The 21,989-nt window shown below is 38.2% G+C and overlaps 1 protein-coding gene across 2 annotated transcripts in view; it reads left to right on the forward strand.

Annotated features, from left to right (window-relative positions):
• The window catches only part of limk1a (LIM domain kinase 1a), a 57,629-nt gene that overhangs the window by 1,924 nt on the left and 33,716 nt on the right, over window positions 1-21,989 (forward strand). The window contains exon 2 of one of the 2 annotated variants that reach the window (XM_058418841.1): window positions 941-1,040. In XM_058418841.1, the coding sequence (XP_058274824.1) occupies window positions 941-1,040 (100 nt within the window). Of the gene's footprint in view, window positions 1-940; window positions 1,041-14,302; window positions 14,540-21,989 lie in introns of those variants that run through there. The other variant, XM_058418843.1, reaches the window with a different exon arrangement.

The following is a 21,989-nucleotide window of genomic DNA, read 5'->3' on the forward strand; positions in this document are numbered from 1 at the left end:
CTCTCTCACTCTCTTACACACACACACACACACACACACACATATGCACACTAAAGATGACATGTATTTGGACTGGTGGAGGAAACCTGAGTACCTGGAGGAAACAGCCAGGGAGAACATGTAAAGATCATAAAAATAGAATATTGTTTATTCAAGTATACTCAGTCAATTCAAGTACATGCTGATTACTATTTCTTCTGTACAGTAGGGCTACTTTTCCCCCATGATAAAGTGGACTCTCTTTAACAGGAACAGTTTTTCTGCTCTGATAGTCATTCAGATCATTCAGTCTGAAGGACTGGGTGCATCATGCAGCCTGGTTCTCTACTAAAAAGAGCAACACCTCCGTTAATTAAGTTAACTTGAAATTGAAAATTATGAGGGTTGATGACTTTTTGTTAGAATCAAAGTTTAGTGGCAGTTCAATTTGAGTTGCTAAATTTCTGCTAATATCTGTAGAGATTCGTTGTTTAAAAAGTTATTTGGCTAAACTTCTTAAAAATAAGTCTTATCTGATAGTTTATATACACTGGTCATTAACTTTGTGTCAAAATATTTCAATACCTGGCAACTTAAATTCCCAGTGAGTAAATGGCTTAGTAACTGCACTAAACACTCAAACATGTTTATTTGGAGGAATGGATTACAGACAAAAAAAATGTTTTGATTTTAAGGAAAAGAAAATCATTTGCTTGAAAGCCGTAAGTTTAAAAACTCGCTAGGAAAAAAGCTGTGGTTTGTTTGGTCAGGAGTCGTTAATTATCATGTAGCAGTAATTTGCCTTGCTGTTCTCTTACTGTATTTTTGTAGCACATCAGAGGAATTGCAGCTAGCTAATGTTTACCCTGCTTCCTCTCCAACATCACAGCACTTCTCTCTAAGATTACATCTATTGGATGTAAATTGTGAAGTTAACTTTCTTCTGGTTTGTGTTTGGCAGCTGGTGGAAGATTGCCGTTGTGTGCCGGATGCAGACAGCACATTTATGATGAACAGTACCTGCAGGCCCTCAATACTGACTGGCACACCATTTGTTTCAGGTTGGTTTTAAAATTTTGTCTGCATCCTTTGATGAAAATGGAAATTCTGGAGGGAACATGTGGCCCAGTAGAGTCAAATGCAAGTGAATGTAATAACACACCTGTCTCAGGACAAGGACTTTTAGTATCTGGGCTATTTGTGTTTAATTTGTAGTTGACCAGTGTGAAGGTAGGTTCAACAACCAGTAACAGTAAAAACAACCACAACAAAGATACACTTGCTGTACACTACCAGTCAAAAGTTTGGACACATCTTCTAATTCCATGGTCTTTCCTGATGTTTATTTCTTTCTACATTGTAAAACAATGCTGAAGGCGGCCGAAATACACACTAATGTCCTTTGAGCAGTTGATATTGAGATATGTCTGCTACTGATGCTCTGTAAAGCCTTCATAACGGCTCTAATCTGAGGTGCTGTTAATTGGTGATTTCTGAGGCTGGTAACTCTAAATGAACTTCTCCTCTGCAGCAGAGGTCAGTTTTGGTCTTGCTTTCCTGGGATGGTCTTCATGTGAGCCAGTTTCATCATGGTGCTTGATGGGTTTTGCAAATGCACTTGACAATACTGTTCTTGCAAAGAACTATTCCAGAACACCTGACCTTCGTGTCTTAAAATAACAACTGACTGTTTTTTGTTGTCGTTACATATGGATTACTGAAGTCCATGTGTGTTATTTCATAGTTTTGAAATCTCCTGTATTGTTCTAGAATGTAGAAAATAAATCCCTAAACAAAAAACACTGACTTAAAAGGTGTGTCCAAACTTTTGACTGGTTGTGTATATTTTCAAAATTTGTGATACAACTTGCTGAGATTTTTGTGCCTTTTTTCATGGAAAACTAATAGCTTGGTGAAACTGCAAGCACTTTTAAACTCCTACCTGTGAAGACGTACATGTAATTACTTTCTATGATTCGAGGTTGAACAGAGGTTTAGCTGAATGTTCGTTTTAATCATTCCACACAACACATCTCAGCTCAAACCTGTGGAAAATCTGCTGTGCCCTTTGAAAAATTGCAAATCCAATCCAAATATCGTGGAGTTTATATTACATGCATTTGCGCTAATGTCTATGATCGCAAAAGCACAAAATCCTGGACGGACTGATCTTTTCAGAATAAGAAACTGTGTTGCAAATGGGTGCAGTAAATACAACAACAAAATTGCTTCATAAAAGTGATATACCTATCCTGCTTACCAACATAAGAATGTTAAGAGAAAATAAAGACATTAGACAGATTAGAAGTAATATCTTTTACATCTGATGCAAGGACCAGATCTTATAAAAATGTATAAAATATTTATTATAATATAAAATATAATTATTTTTTTTTTCGCTTCATGAAAGAGACAAACATGACCATTACATTAGGGTTAGCTACTGATTTTTAGCCTATTGATTAGGTTTCCAGGAAAACAAACCATGGGACTGATCAACATATTGGGCGTTTTTACTGGTTGGCTGCTTTAATAAGTTTATGACTCATTTTATAATTCAACTTAATTTAATAATTCAGATTTTGGGAAACATATTTAAGCAATTCTTATTTTTAATGTAATCTGTTTTCTTGATAACATGCACTTTAAAATATTGCTGATTTATAGTGAAGAAGGCTTTAACAAACCAGCGCCCAGCATATAGACGTATAATAAAATGTATTGTATGAGTACTGTAAGATTTTAATTTGTCAGCGAATAGTGTTTGTCTTGTTGTTTTCAGCTTGCTCAGTCTCTTACATTCTTATTTACAGGCTTCATTTGATAAAAACTTGCTCATCCAAGGTCTGTTAAATGGGAGCATCACATCATTGAAATTTTATTAGTACGTAGTTTCACTTCAGTCAGGGCCCCAGTCCAACGCTGATGAAAGCTACTGGGGCTGATAGAAACCTGGAACACTAGCTCAGCATCAGATAACATCGATAGTGCATCCTCGGCTGCAGGACTGCGAGATTGCTTACACTAATGGTATTGCTGTTATCCTTTTTAAAGGGTTTGGCAGAGTGATCTCATGCTGATTGTGGATCCCAGTTTAACATTCCGTGTAGCAGAATTTTTATGATACCAACTCCTAATTACGCACAGGGCGGCATCTATCTGTTTGTTCTGGAACAATCTGGCGTCTGTGTTGTCTTGTCATTGCTTTCCTGGCTCTTTTTTTTTTTTTTTGATGACTACACAATGCCTGCTTTTGTAGAAGCCCACAAATTTATCACTCGGTAGTTTTATCCCATTTAATCAAGATATGGCATCATTCATCACAGGTCAGTGAAAATAATTTAGGTGTGACTTTTAATTAAAAAGCAAAACATGTACACAAGCATACTACCCACAATATTTATAGCATTTTAATTTTAATTAATTAAATGAAAAATCTGTAGCCATGTTTTAGTTATAAGTTCTGAAGCAATTAGTGTGTGATATGAATATAGTGACTTGTATAAAGGATGTAATAATAGAATTTTAATATACTATTTTTAAATATTAAGAATTACCTGAGACTAATTTTGTATTAGTTTTAAATGACTCATTGTGTGTCACTTCTTCAGACGTTTACACATTTAGATTTTGAAGATACTGTACAAACTAGCAGAATCGTAATAGCTAGAAAAGTTTGATGGCTACATAAGTAGAATAGCTAGAAAGTTTGAGAGACATGGATCTTAGCTAAGACTGGGGGAAAAAACAGCTTTATTCCTAATACAGTGGTACCTCGGTCCTCGACCAACACTGTGTTCGATTTTTCTGTATTCGATTCGAATTTTTTGTCAATTTGAGCTCAGTGTACTTTTCATTTAAGGGGGGGGCAATGAGGGTATAATAGTAAAAAATAAATAAATAAATAAAATACAATAAAGGTTTGACTAACAGGGTAGGATGGCAAACTTATTGCAGCTTTCCACTGTATTGCATAGCTGTGTATAACATTTGAGTACTGAACAAGCCAAATACGAGTCTTCCTGATCTCTCTCTCACACACACACACACACACACACACTTGTCCTCTGATCCTCGCTCTGTGACGCCGCGGTCTGCGGATTAAAGTACGCGATGAAAGATGGGGACGAGCCGAAAGTCTGCTGCCGTTTTCATATAAAATTTAAAGGGGACTGAGGCGATCACAAATTTGTGTACAGTTTATGGAGAATCGCCGAATTTTTAGGGGGGCTGAGTAGAAATGTTAAAGCCCCCCTAAAAATGGCCTAGCGAAGCCCATGCCGCACACGCTTTCCATGCGGCGTACCCTAGCGTAGACAATAGAGATGAAGCAGTTTACGCGGGTCATCTGTTCTGAAATCTGTGAGTGCTTGTGTTATAACCCCACGCTATCTTTTGTGGTATAATTTCAGTAGCCATGTCTCCAAAAAAAGGGTAAATCAGGCATCAATGTTGCCAAGAGGAAAGTTGTGAGATCAACCATCAAGTTGAAACAGATTAATTCGTTTTACATTATATCCTATGGGGAAACATATTTCGGTTTTCCACCAAATCAGTATTCGACCAGACTCTTGGAACGAATTAAGGTCGAACACCGAGGTACCACTGACAATAAAAATTATATTATGATACAAATAAGCTGGATTCTAATAGCTATCTAATGTTTTAATCCTCTAAAATTTTAGCCATAACTCCTAAAAATACAAATTTACAGAATGGTAATAGCTAACTAATGTTAGAGAGATTAGAAATTTCTGAGGCTGAAAAAAAAACAAAAGCTTTATTCTTCATGTCTCAAATGCTAGCTAGCATGATAATAACCCTGACAATACAAATTACCGAAAGACTAATAGCTAGTTAGCATTCAAGAGATTTGGCTAAAAAACTAAACAAAAGATTCATTTATCATTTCTCAAATATTATAGCTAGGACGATTCAAACTAGTAGAATACTAATAGGTAGGTACTGTTTTAGAGATTAGAAATTAAAGCTAAATAAACCCAGCAGCTTTATTTTCTTCATCATCTTAAATGTTAGCTTGCACGATATCTCAGAAGCTACAAACTAGCAAAATGCTAACGGCAAACTGTCACAGTACAAACCGCCTTAATAAATACCAAGTGTACAGAGCAGATTGGGATTAACTTGCTGGATGACACATTAGGAATTAATTAAAAATAAATGCTTCTCATATTTTCACCACTCAGATATTCATAGCACGATAAATTCTACTGAATATTCACTTCATTTTAGTAGTGTGTGAGGCTGTTGGTTGTGGTGTGTGATATGGACATTTGAAATGCTACATTAAAAAATTGTTGTTTAAGGGGTGTGCCTCAACAGGAAATGACAGTAGATTGAGGAGGAGATTTGGACCAGATTGAAAAATCAAAACACTTTTCAGCTAATTGAACACTTGCACCGCTACAGCACTGTCATGTAATATCACTGTTATAAGCATAAACGTTACTGAATATTATCATGTTTTGCAAGTGTTTCATCCTAGTTCTCACAAACACACACACACACAAAAAGACCTTCAGTCTTCATAGGGAGCTTTGTCACTGTCTCATTAGTTCGACCTTGGCGTGTTTGTGGAGCTCAGCTGTCAGTCTGGAAGTGGGAAGCAGAGCAGAGGGAATGTCCAGCGCCTCGGAGAAGCAGACCATGATCTTTTATCAGAAAAGGAATGTAACCACTGATAATGCTCAGTCCGTTGTAGAGCAGTCTGCACAACATCCATTTCCTTTTCTCATATCTGACCCGTGAAGCAAACAAGATGCGGTCGCAGATAAGAACTTGCCACTTGACCTCATGAATGTAAGTTTCACGAGAAGGCATGTCTGCATGCATATACATACATTGTTACAAACACCTGACCAAATGAGGAAGCCCAGCTTCCCTGCTGCGTGCTGCTGAGCTTTGTGGGCTGGTCCATCTTCCCTACCGATGGTGTTAATGAGACATATGCTGTTGAGATTAGATGTTAGCACCAGTGTTTCTTTGTTCCTCTTTTTTCTAACCTTTAAAGTACCCACTACATTCACTTCATATTATGTGAAATATCACGGATCCCTATTTTTAATTAACCAAATAAACCAAAAAAAAAAACAAAACAAAGTTAATACTGTATATGCAGAAACAGCCTTCATCCAAGGAGTTTGAAAGATATTGGCATCTTTTTTTATATATTGCATTTCAGCATCTGAGGAGGTCAGGAGGAATGAAAGTTAGACTGTTGATGCACCAATCGAGAACTTGGCTTGGGAGCCCAACCACTATACCTGCCGCCTCACACTTCTTTCTGACCAAACCCACCAACTCCAACAATTATTTCAGCTTCTATTTGCCTACCAAAAAAAGTCAAACACATCAACATAAATAGTTCTTTGGTTTGTCCTCATCCTGCTGGAGATGGGATGCAACCAAGCATCCAGAAGTCATTCATTTTCAATGAGAGCTGAGGATTTGCAGTGGGTGGTATGACTGCTGGTGACCTACACAGGGCAGAGCGAGCAACATTAAAAATGTACGAAAGAAGCGAAGCAGTCGACCACATAACAATGCAAGAGAGTGTTAGTGGTGGTATATTTTCCTGTCAGTGAGACTTGCTGTGCTGCTACGGGGCTTGATGTGTTTACTCAAAATAGAACAGCACAAGCACACATTCTGACACTAGTAGATGGTGATGCATAGACATTTTCCCCATATATTTTCTCTGCATAGTTGTTGCAGTACATTTGATTTGTGGTCTAATCAAACTGCTAAAACATGATTATAATAATAATTATAATTATAAGTGAGACGACATCTGGATAGTGGTTTTGGCCACTAAAGGTAAAAATGTCCAGTTGGAATTAAAGAAAATGTTCCAATAAACCCCATTTAGGACCATCCAAACCATTTGGTGGTACTTCATTTTCCATGCAATGAATGGAAGCTTTTAATTAAAACAAAGAAGTAAATATATATAAAGGAAAATACCTGCAGAAGCATTAGGGATTACTTGCTTTAGGGATGGATAGGATTGATCAAACTTGAAAAGAATTGGTCGGACTTTCTTTGGGAGTGGACAGGATTGGTCAGCTGTTCTATGGGAGTGGTCAGGGTTGGTGAAACTTTTTTCTGGGAGTAGACTGGAGTGGTCATACTTTCTCATGGAGAGAATGGGACTGGCCAGACCTTCTCTGGGAGTGAATGGATTGGTCAGATGTTCTCTGGGAGTGGAGAGAATGGGTCATACTTCATCTTGGAGAGGACAGGACTAACAAGATTTTCTCTGGGAGTGAACAGGAGTGGTCAGAATTTCTATGGAAGTGGACAGGATTGGTGTGGGTGGGATTAAAACAGTAGTCAACAATCAAAGATAACTGAAAATAGGACCATGAGAAAGAGGGGAGGAAAACATTCTGAATGTATGCTTAAGTTTAAGAAGCTTTCTCTTGTTGTTCCTGGGTCCATTCTGTCCCTGTTCTGTTCTGTTGCACTCATCACTTCATCAGGCCATGGAAAATGCTATTTAGAAATCATTATTTATGCAGGAGTAGTTGATGACAGGTCTGGTTTCCACACACTCACACATTTGGGTTTGTGTATTAATAGGATGATGCAGTGTTAGTTACCTGCTGCTCCTTCCGTCTGTTTCACACTCTCATCACATGCAAACCTGCTTCATGCTCATTGGAGACAAAATAAATCTCAGGAAAAGTGGTATAATTACTTTGAAGGATTCTTGTTCATATCATATGCTTTATGAGACTAGATTTTTGATTAAATCATTTCTTCAGGGTCTGATTTGATATCTGCAGCAGCTGAAATGCAAATACACCTCAGACTTTTATGATGGCTTGGACTGTTTGAAAAGATTGTTTGGAAATGTATTTGCCCAACATTTGTGTTGAGAATTGGCAGAGTCTAGGACCAGGCCTGGGCTGCTTTTGGTGAGACTTGGCACAGATCTCTGGGTCTGAGACAGATATGGAGACAGACAAGGAGCCTCAGCATGCATGCAGATGAAGGCAATGCAGCTCACATCTGCAGCTTTCAGTAGGGGGCAGAGAGGAGAGATGAAAAGCGTCACAGAGGTCTCTATGGTCCTCTTTTTGGCACAAGCTGTATAACTTCACAAGCTGTTCCGGTAATATGCAGTAACTTTGCATAGAACTTTAAAAAAAAAAAAAAAAAACAGCTGTAAAATTTTAGAAAGTGCCACCACTCTGTACAACAAAGAATGCCGGATTTTTGCACAGAACATATTGCATTTGTTGCACTAGTTGCATAGTAAGTACATGCCATACTGTGCATGGTTGTGTATGCGAGTCATTTGAAATTGTTTTGAATTTGTCCATATCTAAATGCATGTGTTTGCATGATTTCAAGGAACTAATACATTGTACATCCTATCCTCTGTTTTCTGCATAGTGCTCTTTAAAAACCACGACCCTTTAAAAATGGTGGGAAAAAAAACAAAACAGGAATACAGACCAAAACAGCTTGGTTTATTTGTAGGGCCGATCGAAGTCCCTTGGGTGGAAAAACAGAGCAGCCCATGGAGAATGCGCCTGGGGCTTTAACTTCATGGGAAAATAGCACTTAACCTAAGTGGTCTGTTCCAAATAGTTATTTTTGAGTAAGTTTATGGTACAGAGCCTCAGTGTAAGGAAAATACACTTGCTATCATGCCTGGGTATCACTAAGTCCTACATGTATTGTGGTTTGCCAAGTTAATTAAAATTTTTCTCATTTTTTTGTGTGTAGGAGCCCTACAATTTATAATTATAGTGTGCCACTGGTGTCAGTACTATTTAGGCATGCTACTTAGTGTGCTTTATGCAGTTTGGGACAGAGTTTTGTGTATCGATTTGGCACTTGGATTTTTGACATTAATGCCTAGGTTGCAGTACCTTTTCCTACCAGAGAGGGCACAATTATATATATAAGTAATTTGATCATGCACAACATTATGAGCAGTGAGAGGTGAAGTGAATAACACTGATGATCTCCTCATCATGGCACCTGTTAGTGGGTGGGATATATTAGGCAGCAAGTGAACATTTTGTCCTCAAAGTTGATGTGTTAGAAGCAGGAAAAATGTTTCGTATGGGGCTGCACAGCCGCAGACAAATCAGGATGCCCATGCTGACCCATGTGCACCGGTGAACAACAATGGGCACGTGAGCATCAGAACTGGACCACGGAGCAATAGAAAAAGGTGGCCTGGTTTGATGAATCACATTTTCTTTTACATCATGTTGATGGCCGGGTGCACGTGTGTGTCGCTTGACTGGGTAACACAAGGCACCAGGATGCACTATGGGAAGAAGGCAAGCCGGCAGAGGCAGTGTCATGCTTTAGGCAATGTTCTGTTGGGAAACCTTGGGTCCTGCAATCCTTGTGGATGTTACTTTGACATGTATCACCTACCTAAGCATTGTTGCAGACCATGTACACCCTTTCATGGAAACGGTATTCCCTGATGGCTGTGGCCTCTTTCAGCAGGATAATGCACTGTGCCACAAAGCAAAAATGATTCAGGAATGGTTTGATGAGTTTTAGGTGTTGACTTGGCCTCCAAATTCCCCAGATCTCAATCCAACCGAGAACAATTTATGTTATGCCTGATCGTGTTTGTCATTTTGCACATAAACAAGATATAAGTGCACAGCATCGTACTGAATTTCCCAGTTTGACACTTTAATGGCATTAAAGTTTAAGATACAGCCAGACGTTTGACTATTGTAGAAAGTGATTTAAGAAATCTAGTAGCTCAGTGTTGTACTTTTCTGGCACTTTACATCTTTTGCTACTGCAGTAGAAATGTAAATGCATGCCATTTACCTTCTACCCTTTCATTTTATAGCACTATTGATATTTATAAAAGTTTTTTTTACAAGCTTTTACAATCAATCCGTTGTATTACTTCATGTTTAGCTAAAGTTTCTAAATCTTCTATACTCTGACACTGATAAAATCTCGGTTCTACTTATTTGCTCTTTAAGAACCAAAATACTACAAAATGCTAAAAGCTGATCCCAATTTTAAAAACCTTTTAAAGAACATTTTTATCCATTGTATTGAGTAAACATACTGTATGAACAATTCACAAAGCATGAGCCATTTTCACATTTGCTAAATCTCACTTTGTATTCCTTCAGGATCGATGACACAGAACATGCCATTAATGTCAAAACGTCGCTGTAGGAACCCATTACTCCTTGCAGTTTATTAAATTAAGTGTTTCCTGTTTTTTCCCCTTTTCTCTTTGTGTTTTTGTCTGGTTTTGGTTAAAATGTCAGAAAAAAAAGCAGCTGCATTTCTTGATTTTTAGATAGGGGCATATAGACTACAGTAACAGTGCAGTACAGTAACACAATGTCACCAGCTGTATCTGGGGGTTTGATTCCTGCCTCCAGCATGTGTGTGCAGAGTTTGCATATTTTATTCACATCCTATGTTTCAGGGGTTTCCTCTGGGTATTCCAGTTTCCTTCCCCAGTTGTAGACTGCTTGGCATGTCTTAGTTGCCAGTAGTGTGTAAATGGGTGTTTGTGCAATTGTACACAACCCTGTATAGGGCTAGCTTGCCTTGTGCCCTGAGTCCCCTTGTATAGGCTCCAGGTTCCCTATAATCCTGTGTAGGATAAGTGTAACGGAGGCCAGCGGAAGGTGATGTGCAGGTAAACCTCAGTCCTCTGATCTCAAGAGGCGAACTAGCGACTGACGCTGGAGGCTGGACAGCGCCCGCCTCCCATGCTGGAGACCCGGGATCGAGACCCGCTTGGACCGGTAGCAAGTAGGACCCGGGGGGGTTACATAAGCAATACAGAAGATAGAAGGATGGATAAATGATTGTTCTACTTCTGGAAAACAATAGAGAACTCAAAAAGAAAACACATAAAGAAATGAAGGCCCTCTAACTTAATCTGCCTTCTCACTGTAACATGTGATGAGCCAAGTTTGCTCACATAAGTTAAGGGAACTGATTGCCTTCAACCATTTACATTTTAAAATTGATTGCTTTTAATACAGCTGACTTAACATGCCAGTTTAAGTCAATTTTAAAATGATAAATTCTCATTTTCAGGGTTGTGGTGGCTTGGAGTCTATCCTCAGAACTGGATGTGAGGCAGGAATACACTCTGAATGTGACAGCAGCCCCAACTAGGGGCATTTTATCTTAGCCAGTGTGTCTACTGGCATGTTTTTGCGAGATGGGAGGAAACTCTCACAGACATGTTCTTCCTGTGTGAAACTCCATACAGGCCCCATTCACAACCGTCATTTACGTGTACTGGGTAATATGATAGTAAATGGACAGCGGTATGTGATCCAATTACTTAAACCACATTCAGAGACGATAGGAGATAAGAATAAATGATAGACTGCATCATAAGGGGAGTGGAAAGGAAGTGATCCTCTGGTTAAACTGTTGGACTACTGATTGGAAGGTTGTGTGCTATAATCCCACCATTGCCTCTCCACTACCCAGAGGCCCTTATTCTACAACTTCTCAGTTGTATAAATGACATATATGTAAGTTTGCATCTGCCAAATGTCTTACATGTAAATGAAATCATTGCAGTACCTGAAAAGTCCATAGTCTTTGCCAGAATGTTTGGGGAAAAATGCTGACAGTAACCCTGCACTAATAACCCTTCACTGTGCTCTCTCAGCTTTCTGCAGGGTCTTGTGGTTAGAACAGCAGAAACAAATGGTTTGTCATCTCCTCTGCTGTTCATTTCTAAGTTTCATTTGCAGACCACACGAGCAAAACTTTTCATACAGCTTGTCCATTTCTGCCTGAAAGCAGCCTGTGGGAAGCCAGTGGAGGGCTGTTGTAATAATTGTGTGAGACCCACTTCTTGCAGCGGAAATGATGCACGAAACCCAGGCTCTAGTGGTTCCACGGTACACGGATGTGATAATACCAGGTGTGAACCACAGATGATTACTCAGGATCAGACCTGGGAACGTGGTGCTGTGAGGCAGCAATACTACCTTCTGTGCTCTATTCAGTGTGCCTTATTTCTTAATTAGTCACCATGAGCTAATAAATAACAGTCAAACATTACAGGTAAATGTTCTCATCGTTCAGTCATGATAGTCACTTACCTGACCTTTATAAGGAAACAAACGGGACCTTTACACATTTTATTGGTGTATATTGTTTGCTATACAGTGAACAGGGGCAGTGGTTAAGGCTCTGGGTTGTCGATCGGAGGATTGGGGTTCAAGCCCCAGCACCACCAAACTCCACTGTTGGGCAATTGCGCAAGGCCCTTAACCCTCTCTGCTCCAGGGGCGCTGTATCATAACTGCCCCGTGCTCTGACCCCAACTTCCTCAGCTGGAATATGCAAAGAAAAGAATTCCACTGTGCTGTAATGTATGTGTGGCAATAATAAATTGCCATACCCTCATGCTCTCAGTTCTTCTTCTTCTATTCTACTAAATAACTGAACTGAAGTTAAGTGAATATGTTAAGGGGTCAGTATTATTTGAGTAATTAAAATTATGATGTACACCATCATGGCACCTGTTAGTGGGTGGGATATATTAGGCAGCAAGTGAACATTTTGTCCTCAATGTTAGAAGCAGGAAAACTGGGCAAGCGTAAGGATTTGAGCGAGTTTCACAAGGGACAAATTGTGATGGCTAGACCACTGGATCAGAGCATCTCCAAAACTGCAGCTCTTGTGGGGTGTTCCTGGTCTGCAGTGGTCCGTATCTTTCAAAAGTGGTCCAAGGAAGGAACAATGGTGAACCGGAGACAGGGTCTCCATGGCTAATTGATGTACGTGGGGAGTGAAGGCTGGTCCGTGTGATCCGATCCAGCAGACGAGCTACTGTTGCTCAAACTGCTGAAGAACTTCTGATAGAAAGGGGTCAGGATACACAGTGCATGACGGGTCAGGGCTGTTTTGGCAGCAAAAGGGGGACCAACACAATATCAGGCAGGTGATCATAATGTTATGCCTGATTAGTGTACTTTTATTTCAAACCTAAATGAAACATATGATGATGATCTTCAAACAAGTTAGAAAATAAAGTTTTTATAACTTAATTCAGGTAAATAAATCTGACAGTTAAAGACATTTATATAGTGTTTACTCCTTTAACACAGGAACTTGACTTTTTTTTTTGCTCGCTTCATTTGTTTAGAACACATTATATATATGTAGATATTATATGTACTATAGAAATAATATATTTAATGTAGAAATTTGTATTTGGTTCTATTGCTAATAAATGAAGATACTCTCAAGCCAAAGCTTAAAACAAGGAAGCTCTTAAACCTCAGTCACATGCTTTTTGTTCACCATGTTTACTATGTAAATCAATTTCATTACTGTATCATAAGAATCAAGGTTTTGGTGCCAAAAAGGAATATATTTCCAGTCAGATTTAAGAAAAGACATTACGTAGAGTTTACATAAGAAAAATCAACCCAAATATTATTTCAACATGAAATTAAATTTAAGTTTCTGAATTACTATATTGATTGATATAGAGAGTTCATTTCCTGTAGTATTAAGGCAAATCAGTTGCATTGTGAAATCTCTTGAGGATATTATCAGTAATGGGAATTCTAAACTAATTAAATCATGTGTGGGAGAATAGAGCAGTGGTAATGTGTCTGTTAAAACACCAGTGATTCTCAGCTCAGGTGAAAGCTTGGTCTTTGATTGATTTTATTCAGGGCTGAAAATATGTGATCCAGTTATCTTGGATGGATGAAAAGTACTTCACTCAAGTGGAACCTGAAGAACGCATTTGAATTGTGTAAATTCAACAAGCTATTTTTTTTCTCAGTGCATAAGCACGCGACTGAGGTTTACGGGGTTTCTTGTTTGGAAATTTGGCTTTGGAAGAGATCTGGGACTCTCCAACATCAGCTGACTATAAATCCATGTTGAGGAACTGCAGATTCTCATAACGTCTCACCTGATTATCGTCAAAGGCTTTAAAGACATTGAGGGACCAGTTTTATACACGTTACATGACAAGCGAATTGTCTGGGACATTTCACAGAAGAACCAGTCAACCAGTCTTTCTTATTTTCTCTGGACAAGATCTTCAGAAATGGCTTTTCGGCCCAAAAGAGGAAGGTAAGATTTAGAAATTTGGCACAGGATTATGAAACCTTCAAGTGAATGTGTAACAAATAATGTAAGAATGGTAAGAAGTGTCTCATCTGCTTGATAGAAAAGCACCACCCAGGCGTAGCTGCTCTGTACAGACAAGAGGGAGGGGAAATTACTCTATATCGGAGGTCATGACTGGTCCCAGCACAGGAAATGGTAGAAAAAAAAAAAAGTACCGAAAGCAGCTGCCTTCAGAATACAATTGACTTGCAAACAGCGAGACAGTGAGATCACAGGCGTTCACCAGAACAGACGCTTTACTTGAGTGTTTATAGTCGTGTGGTTTAAGCAACTGTGAGTCTTCTGGCCAGAGCTTTAACATGAACTTGCTTCCTCAAACTCACGCGAAGGTCCTCGCTCTCAGAGGAGAGATGTCACGGCGCGACCAACGCTTCAGGAATCGCTCAAGAGGCAGAAAGTAAGTCTCCATGTAAGGCTGAAACAGGTTGGGTGGCGGAACAGAGATGAGCTTTTTCACGTGTCTGCTTCACACAAGCCTGTAGTTTGAGAGGAGTTGTCTATGGGGTTTCAGGGGTTGTGTATTGGGTATAAGTTTTACTTCCTCTTTTGTTTACCACGGAATATTTTCAGTGTGACTTTGCAATGTCATTATGAGAATGAAGACTGCTGTGCTTCTCAAGTGGCCAGTATTGTCAAACGAGAAGCTTTTTATTTTTGTCGGAAAAATAGATTTGACCACGCACTACACTCTGTTTTGTTTTTTGTTTTCTTGTTTTTCTTTACTGTGAGATATCTGCATAACTACTTTCTGTCATGTGCAAAACGCTCACTGACAATGCTAACATATTAGCTTCATGTCAGCACTCTGCTGGCTCTTTTCAAACATTGCTCTCCTCTGTTGCTCATCCCAGTCTCCTCTATTGGCTTATCTCTGTCATCTGTCCTGTCCCTGTCTTAGCAGATATACACATCTATCTTTATCTTTTAAGATTAGTACCTGTTAGCTGCTCCACTGTCTGTCTCTCTTCACTGAGCATGTTGAAATTTCTTTTAACACAGTACTAGTGTTAAGATCAGTTACTACCATGCTTATATATATATATATATATATATATAATATATATACTAGGGCTAGCTTGCTATATATAGACAGTTTTGTCCTGGTACCTAGTGATAAAATAGTCAGTATTGGTGAACCCTGTCATTATCACTGGTGCTGGTGAAATGCTTCCAGCCTAAACTCAGATCCTAATTTTCATTTCCTTACTGAAAGCAGTGACATTAATCACAGACGCATTATGATCGACTGAGAACAAGGAGAAATTAAATGTTTCTATTAGGTATTGAGAGATTTTGTGTGTGTGTGTGTGTGTCATTTTTGCTCTGACACAAATACAAATGAAACCAGTAGACCACAGGGAGGGGTTTTTTGCTCATAGCTGGTTATTAGTCAGGAGGAAATGCAGAGAGACATTAAACTTGGTTAGTCTCAACATATGTATATCAGTCTAGAGCTGAATATGGCGGTTCATTAGGAGTAATTTCCTAAGAAATCTGGCTTGGCAAAAATCTTCCCAGACGTCGATTTGAGCTATAATGTCTATAACGTCTCCGACTCGGACATGAGCTTCCATGCTGCCCGCTCTCACTTCCAGGATGGATGGTCCTTCAAAAGAGTAATATGTTGATATATTACTTTATTATATGCTAATCTGTTTATATAACTGAGGTTGCTTTAAAAAGTGAAAAACTGAATTTGGGAAAGTAATTTGTAGTCTCTGTGTGGCTGTTAATTGAAGTGCAGTTTAATGTTTAAAATAGCTTGAAATATAGATAAATAACCTAAAAAAAAAATTAAGTAAAAATAAATACAATAATAAAATATCAAATAAACATAAATAAAGTAAATTAATTTTTTTTTCCTTGTTGAAAAGTGACTAGACTACTGGACTATTTCTTTTTAATTAATAGGAATAATTTTATATGAAACAGTATATAAATAATAGTAAATAGTCAAGACTTTTTTTCATAGTTAAAGCAAAAAAAAAAAAAAGATTCAGGATTTAAACAAAATATTTTATCTCTGTTTTTTTTGGCCATTTTTAATTTTTAAGCTATTAAAAAAAAAAGATTCCTGGCAGTCAAACTGCACTTCAAGTAGTAAAAAAAGGACCGTCCTGCAACCTCTAGTCCAATGTAACCCTTGAAAGAAATGAAGGAGAATAATTAGATTCTGTTAGTTTCAGAGCTATAAATGGCAAGCAAGTGGGCCAGGTTAGTCTTTTCATTACGTCTGGCTTTCAAATAGAAAGGTCATTTTGTGCTCTAGCCACCGAGGCCTGCAGTCCATTCAGCCTTCTGTGGTACATTTTAAATCAGCTCTCCATTGTCCTGTGCGGTTGCTATTCACTGAACAAAAAAGCCTGTACCCTTTTGATAAGATGCTTACTCTGATATATTGACCTTTCTCCCTCTCTATAAGCACATTTAAGGAAATGCCTCTCAGTGTTTTTCTGTTTCGATTTGCATTTATATACCATATTTTTCTTTCTCTGATTTGACCCGGTCGGCATTTGGACCGATATTTCTGTAACCCAGCCAGAGTTTGTTTACTGTCGAGCTGCAGCGAGATTGGTTTTTGTCGCATATGAATGCGCATTGAGTTTGCTGAATGCGACGGAGAGCTTAGCAAGCGCAGCAAATCCGCTGGCATGCAAACTATTCAAAAAGTGCATCTCTCTCACTACCTACTCAGTACACTGCTCACTCAGTGCTTAAAGACCTTTAATTCCAACACATCTAGCTTTAAATACAATTAAGTTTAGTTTCATGATTTTTTTTTTCTTCCTATATGAGAATTTCTTGCTTGTTTCATGCCTAAAATCCGATAGCTGATGGATGGATAGACAGACAGATAGACAGACAGACTTGATTGATCCCATGAGGGAAATTCGTATGTTACAGCAGCTTAGTTTCCTCAAACTTACAACAAAAGGTGCTGTTCTTTACCACTTAAGTGTCAGTAAATTCAGTAAAAATTTACTTTCCACTTTCCAAATCTGCATGAACATAAATAATTGGATTGGAATTGGATTGAAGCAAACCTGCAATTATGAGCCCAGAATCGGTCTTGGGGGAGAAATCACTAACACTTCAATGCTAGGCCCTAAAATTAAGCATCTACATCCAAGCAGAGTAAAATAAGGAAGAAAGAGGAAAGGAAAATATACTCTATACTCTAGCTTTTTTTTGTCACTTATCACTATTAGAGCACTTAAATGTTATCTAGGGGTCTATTTTGTACAGTGCAATTACCATTTTGGGCATTATGCTTGCCTGGACATTAGTCAGAACAACTACTCAGCTGAGACATGTCACTTAAGCATGGTTTCACACCTAGTAGTCTGTCTGTCTCAGTTTATTAGCTCTTAAGCTGCACATAGTTTCAGCACAGGCGAGTTTGTTAAGGAGAAGGCGTGTTGCAGATTGACTTAGAGACAGCAGAGGGCGCTAAAGAAATTACCGCTGATCCTTTAATTGTCACAAATAAAACAGCAGGCACATAATCTCCTGTTTAGTTTTTTTTTTTAGTTTGTTAGCATCAAACAGCATCTTGTTATAGGAAGGATGTCTTTAGTCAAGAAAATCTAGTAACTAGGAAACTAGTTTGTTGATATCGGAAGGTTGAAATTTAGTCTCTAGTCTCTCAATATGTCCTGAGACCACCAACTGTGAAATTCTTTTCATCGTTAATATGGTATTTGTCTCTGACTAACTATCTGTCTAACTGTTAGTCTGTCTGTGTGTGTGTATGTATATATATATATATATATCTTATATTTCTGTCTTCTATATCTGACTGTTGATCCATCTGTCAATCTGTCCATCTTATATATATGGCTTGTATATCTGTATATACATATCTATATCTATATTGTATATCTATACAGTATAGTCTGTCTGTTTGTCTATCTGTCTTATCTTTCTGTCTGCCTACATATCTGTCTCTGTCTGTGTTTAATGTGTTTTATATTTTAGACAACAATTATGAACTGTTTTACATTATTAATTCTATCTATCTATCTATCTATCTATCTATCTATCTATCTATCTATCTATCTATCTATCTATCTATCTATCTGTCTGTCTGTCTGTCTGTCTGTCTGTCTCTGTCTGTCTGATATTATCTGTTTTCAGTATTTTCTGTATCTACATCTTATATATCTGGCTTATATATCTATAAGTCCGTCTGTCTGTCTGCCTGCTATCTATTTATCTGTCTACATATCTGTCTGTCTTTGTCTATTTTAGAAAACAACTGTTTTTCATAATTCTATCTATCTATCTATCTATCTATCTATCTATCTATCTATCTATCTATCTATCTATCTATCTGTCTATCTGTCTATCTGTCTGTCTGTCTGTCTGTGTTAATATTATCTGTTTTCTGTATTTTCTGTATCTACGTCTTATATATCTGGATTATATATCTTTAAGTCCGTCTGTCTGCCTTGTCTGTCTGCCTGCCTGCTAGATCTATCTATCTATCTATCTATCTATCTATCTATCTGTCTATCTATCTATCTATCTATCTATCTATCTATCTATCTGTCTATCTGTCTGTCTGTCTGTCTGTCTGTCTGTCTGTCTGATATTATCTGTTTTCAGTATTTTCTGTATCTACATCTTATATATCTGGCTTATATATCTATAAGTCCGTCTGTCTGTCTGCCTGCTATCTGTCTTATCTATTTATCTGTCTACATATCTGTCTGTCTTTGTCTATTTTAGAAAACAACTGTTTTTCATAATTCTATCTATCTATCTATCTATCTATCTATCTATCTATCTATCTATCTATCTATCTATCTATCTATCTATCTATCTATCTATCTATCTATCTGTCTGTCTGTCTGTCTGTCTGTCTGTGTTAATATTATCTGTTTTCTGTATTTTCTGTATCTACGTCTTATATATCTGGATTATATATCTTTAAGTCCGTCTGTCTGCCTTGTCTGTCTGTCTGTCTGTCTGTCTGTCTGTCTGTGTTAATATTATCTGTTTTCTGTATTTTCTGTATCTACGTCTTATATATCTGGATTATATATCTTTAAGTCCGTCTGTCTGCCTTGTCTGTCTGTCTGCCTGCTAGATCTATATAGATCTATCTATCTATCTATCTATCTATCTATCTATCTATCTATCTATCTATCTATCTATCTATCTATATATCTATCTATCTATCTATGTTAATATTATCTGTTATCTGTTTTCTGCATCTATTATAAATCTGCTCTTGGGAAGCATCAGTATGTTTTTGTGTTCATTTTTTGTTGTTTCTTTTGTTCAGTAGAGAGCATACGGTGCGTGTATACATTTCGGTACGGTTAGGGTTAATACAAAGTTGCTGAGCTTGCCAGCTTGAGCGCTGCCTCTCTTTGACTGGCTAACAGCCTTCCCGAGCCAGTCGACTGGGAGGAGCCAGCCTATGGATGAGGTCATCCTTTTCTGCAAAGCCATGACATCATGCACTCATTGATATTCTGCTCTGCTGAAGTAGAGGAGGAATAGGAGGAGGGGTGCCAATGATAAAAGTGCGATGCTCCATGATTTTTTTTTTTCCCTTTCTTATCCGTCTCGTTTCAGTGTGCTTTGTCTTTCATGTGTTCTAGATGCTTTACTTCAGAAAATATTCTGCTATAGCGCAGTAGTGTTCATGGTGTAGATAATGAAACTGAAGAATTGGTTTCCTTGTTCCTTCTCAGTTCATCTCAGTTCATCATTTCCTGTTCCTTCTCAGAAATCTATTTAGAGAGACTGTTTAGAATAGTTTTATTTATTCACTTTTTTTGTCCCGAGGGCCAGGATGAAGAGGTCACATTTCCGCAGATCAAGTTGTGTGTGTAGATTTCACTGATCTTCTGGTAGTCGCTGTATACATTATATGATTGCCGTCTGAGCTGAAAAATATGATCCCCAGGCTTAATTTCCCAGAAAGCAGTTCATTCTTGCTCTTGCACTGCTTTGATATTTCTATTTCTATTGCTTTTCTGTTAGGCTAAGTGATGCCTATGTTTGTAGCGATGTGAATATTAGACCTGGACTGTGATGGAACTTTTCAACAAATGGACAGATCCTGTATCCTGTTCCTCATGACCATGCATGCCTCTTCCCTTTTAACCACTTCCTTTTGGCAAAGCGTGCTTCCTTCAGAGGTGACACTTTCCACTCTTCTCTCTAGCTGGCTTCCTGAAATAAACGCCACACCTGTCAGACACACAAGATTTACTGTACAGCAGGAGAGGAAACGTGTCTAGCCCTCTGGTCTGGCTGGAGTTCAATTTTTACCACTTCACTGACTGCATTCAGCATTTTCTGAAATGTTTGCTAAACATATAAGTGAGCAAAACAATCTGGAGCTTTCTGATCAAGTTCTGGGAAATGTGTATATCATGTGAAGTGCTGTTAAGTAATGGGGATTTTTCTTTTCAGTTTCCCCTAAGCCCTTTAGTGCTTTCACAGATCAGTTCCTTCTTTTCTGGATATTAGCTTTCTTTTTATGCCCCAAAACCCAAAGATTAACGGTGTCACTCTGAAAAAGCCTAGTCCTTCTGATAAATGAAGCTCGATCTGTCTTCATAGGAAACCTCTGAGTGTATACACTTGCTTTTTATTCCTCAAACCCACCTCTCCCTCATACCGATCGATCAGTTGTGTAGCTAAGTTTCGACAATACTAATCTTTAGTCACAAACTGTTCATTCTGGCTGTAAAAATGATGACGGGATTTTGTTTTTCTCACAGAAGCAGTTGTCAGTCGACATTGTAATGCAAATAGAACGTTATTGTTTAATACAGTACTTCTTGGAAAGGTTCTCTTAATACGACTGATTTTTTTAGAATTTAGAATTAAAATTGTATTCCAGTGATTTGAGAGCTGAATGAATGTGAATAAATTAGTTCATCATACCAACAGATTTTAGAGTCTTAAAATAGAGACAAAGGCATATGAATAATTCCACACTTGTGTACTGGTACTGCTTTCAGCTTTATCTGAGGCTCGCACACCCTCTTCAGAATGCAGCAAGGCATGCGGCACTCCATGGCTGAAAGGATGATTCAGATATTAAATATACAGCTGGGTGTATGGGTTTTATTGTTAGCATTCGTTTGAATTGGTACCAGATTAAGAGAGATGTGGACGTCTTGTACTCATCGTTTTGTCCTGTCTGTTTTTCAAGCTTTGTTTTCCAATCATTTTTCAATCCAGTTAGTCGAGAAGTATTCTCTAGGCAGTGTACCTGGATATGAGCCTAATTGTTGTTGAGGGACATTATGTATCAAGGTCAATGAGTTATTTTTATCATGAATTATTAGGTCAAATTACTCAAATTGTCACAATCAAAGACCATTAACATTGGACATTCAGTTCACAGTTTTCAGTACATTTTAACAATGCAATTTGTCTGTGGTTTCTGTTGGGTCCATTATATGATGAACACCTACTATCCATTCCATGCATCCATCCATCCATCCATCACGTTTCTGTACTTTTATCCTACACTGGGTCAGAGGCAGCTTGGAGTCTATCCCAGGGGACGTGGGGCACAAGGCAGGGGACATCCTGGACATGATGCCAGTCCATCGCAAGACACAATCACATAGACACATACACCTATTCACACACTATAGACAATACCTAAAGCAGCATGCAGTGAATGACTTTGGACTGGGGAGGAAACTGGAGTGCCCAGAGGAAACCATGAAACAAGGAGAGCATGTAAACTCCGTGCACACAGGGTGGAGGTAGGAAAAATAAACCCAACCTCGAAGATCTGAACCAAACAGGGTAACCACTAAGCCACAGACACACCCCACCTACTACAAATATCATATCATAAGTAGACA

The sequence above is a fragment of the Hemibagrus wyckioides genome, linkage group LG20 (assembly GCF_019097595.1).
Source record: "Hemibagrus wyckioides isolate EC202008001 linkage group LG20, SWU_Hwy_1.0, whole genome shotgun sequence".
NCBI classification, from domain to species: Eukaryota; Metazoa; Chordata; class Actinopteri; order Siluriformes; family Bagridae; genus Hemibagrus; species Hemibagrus wyckioides.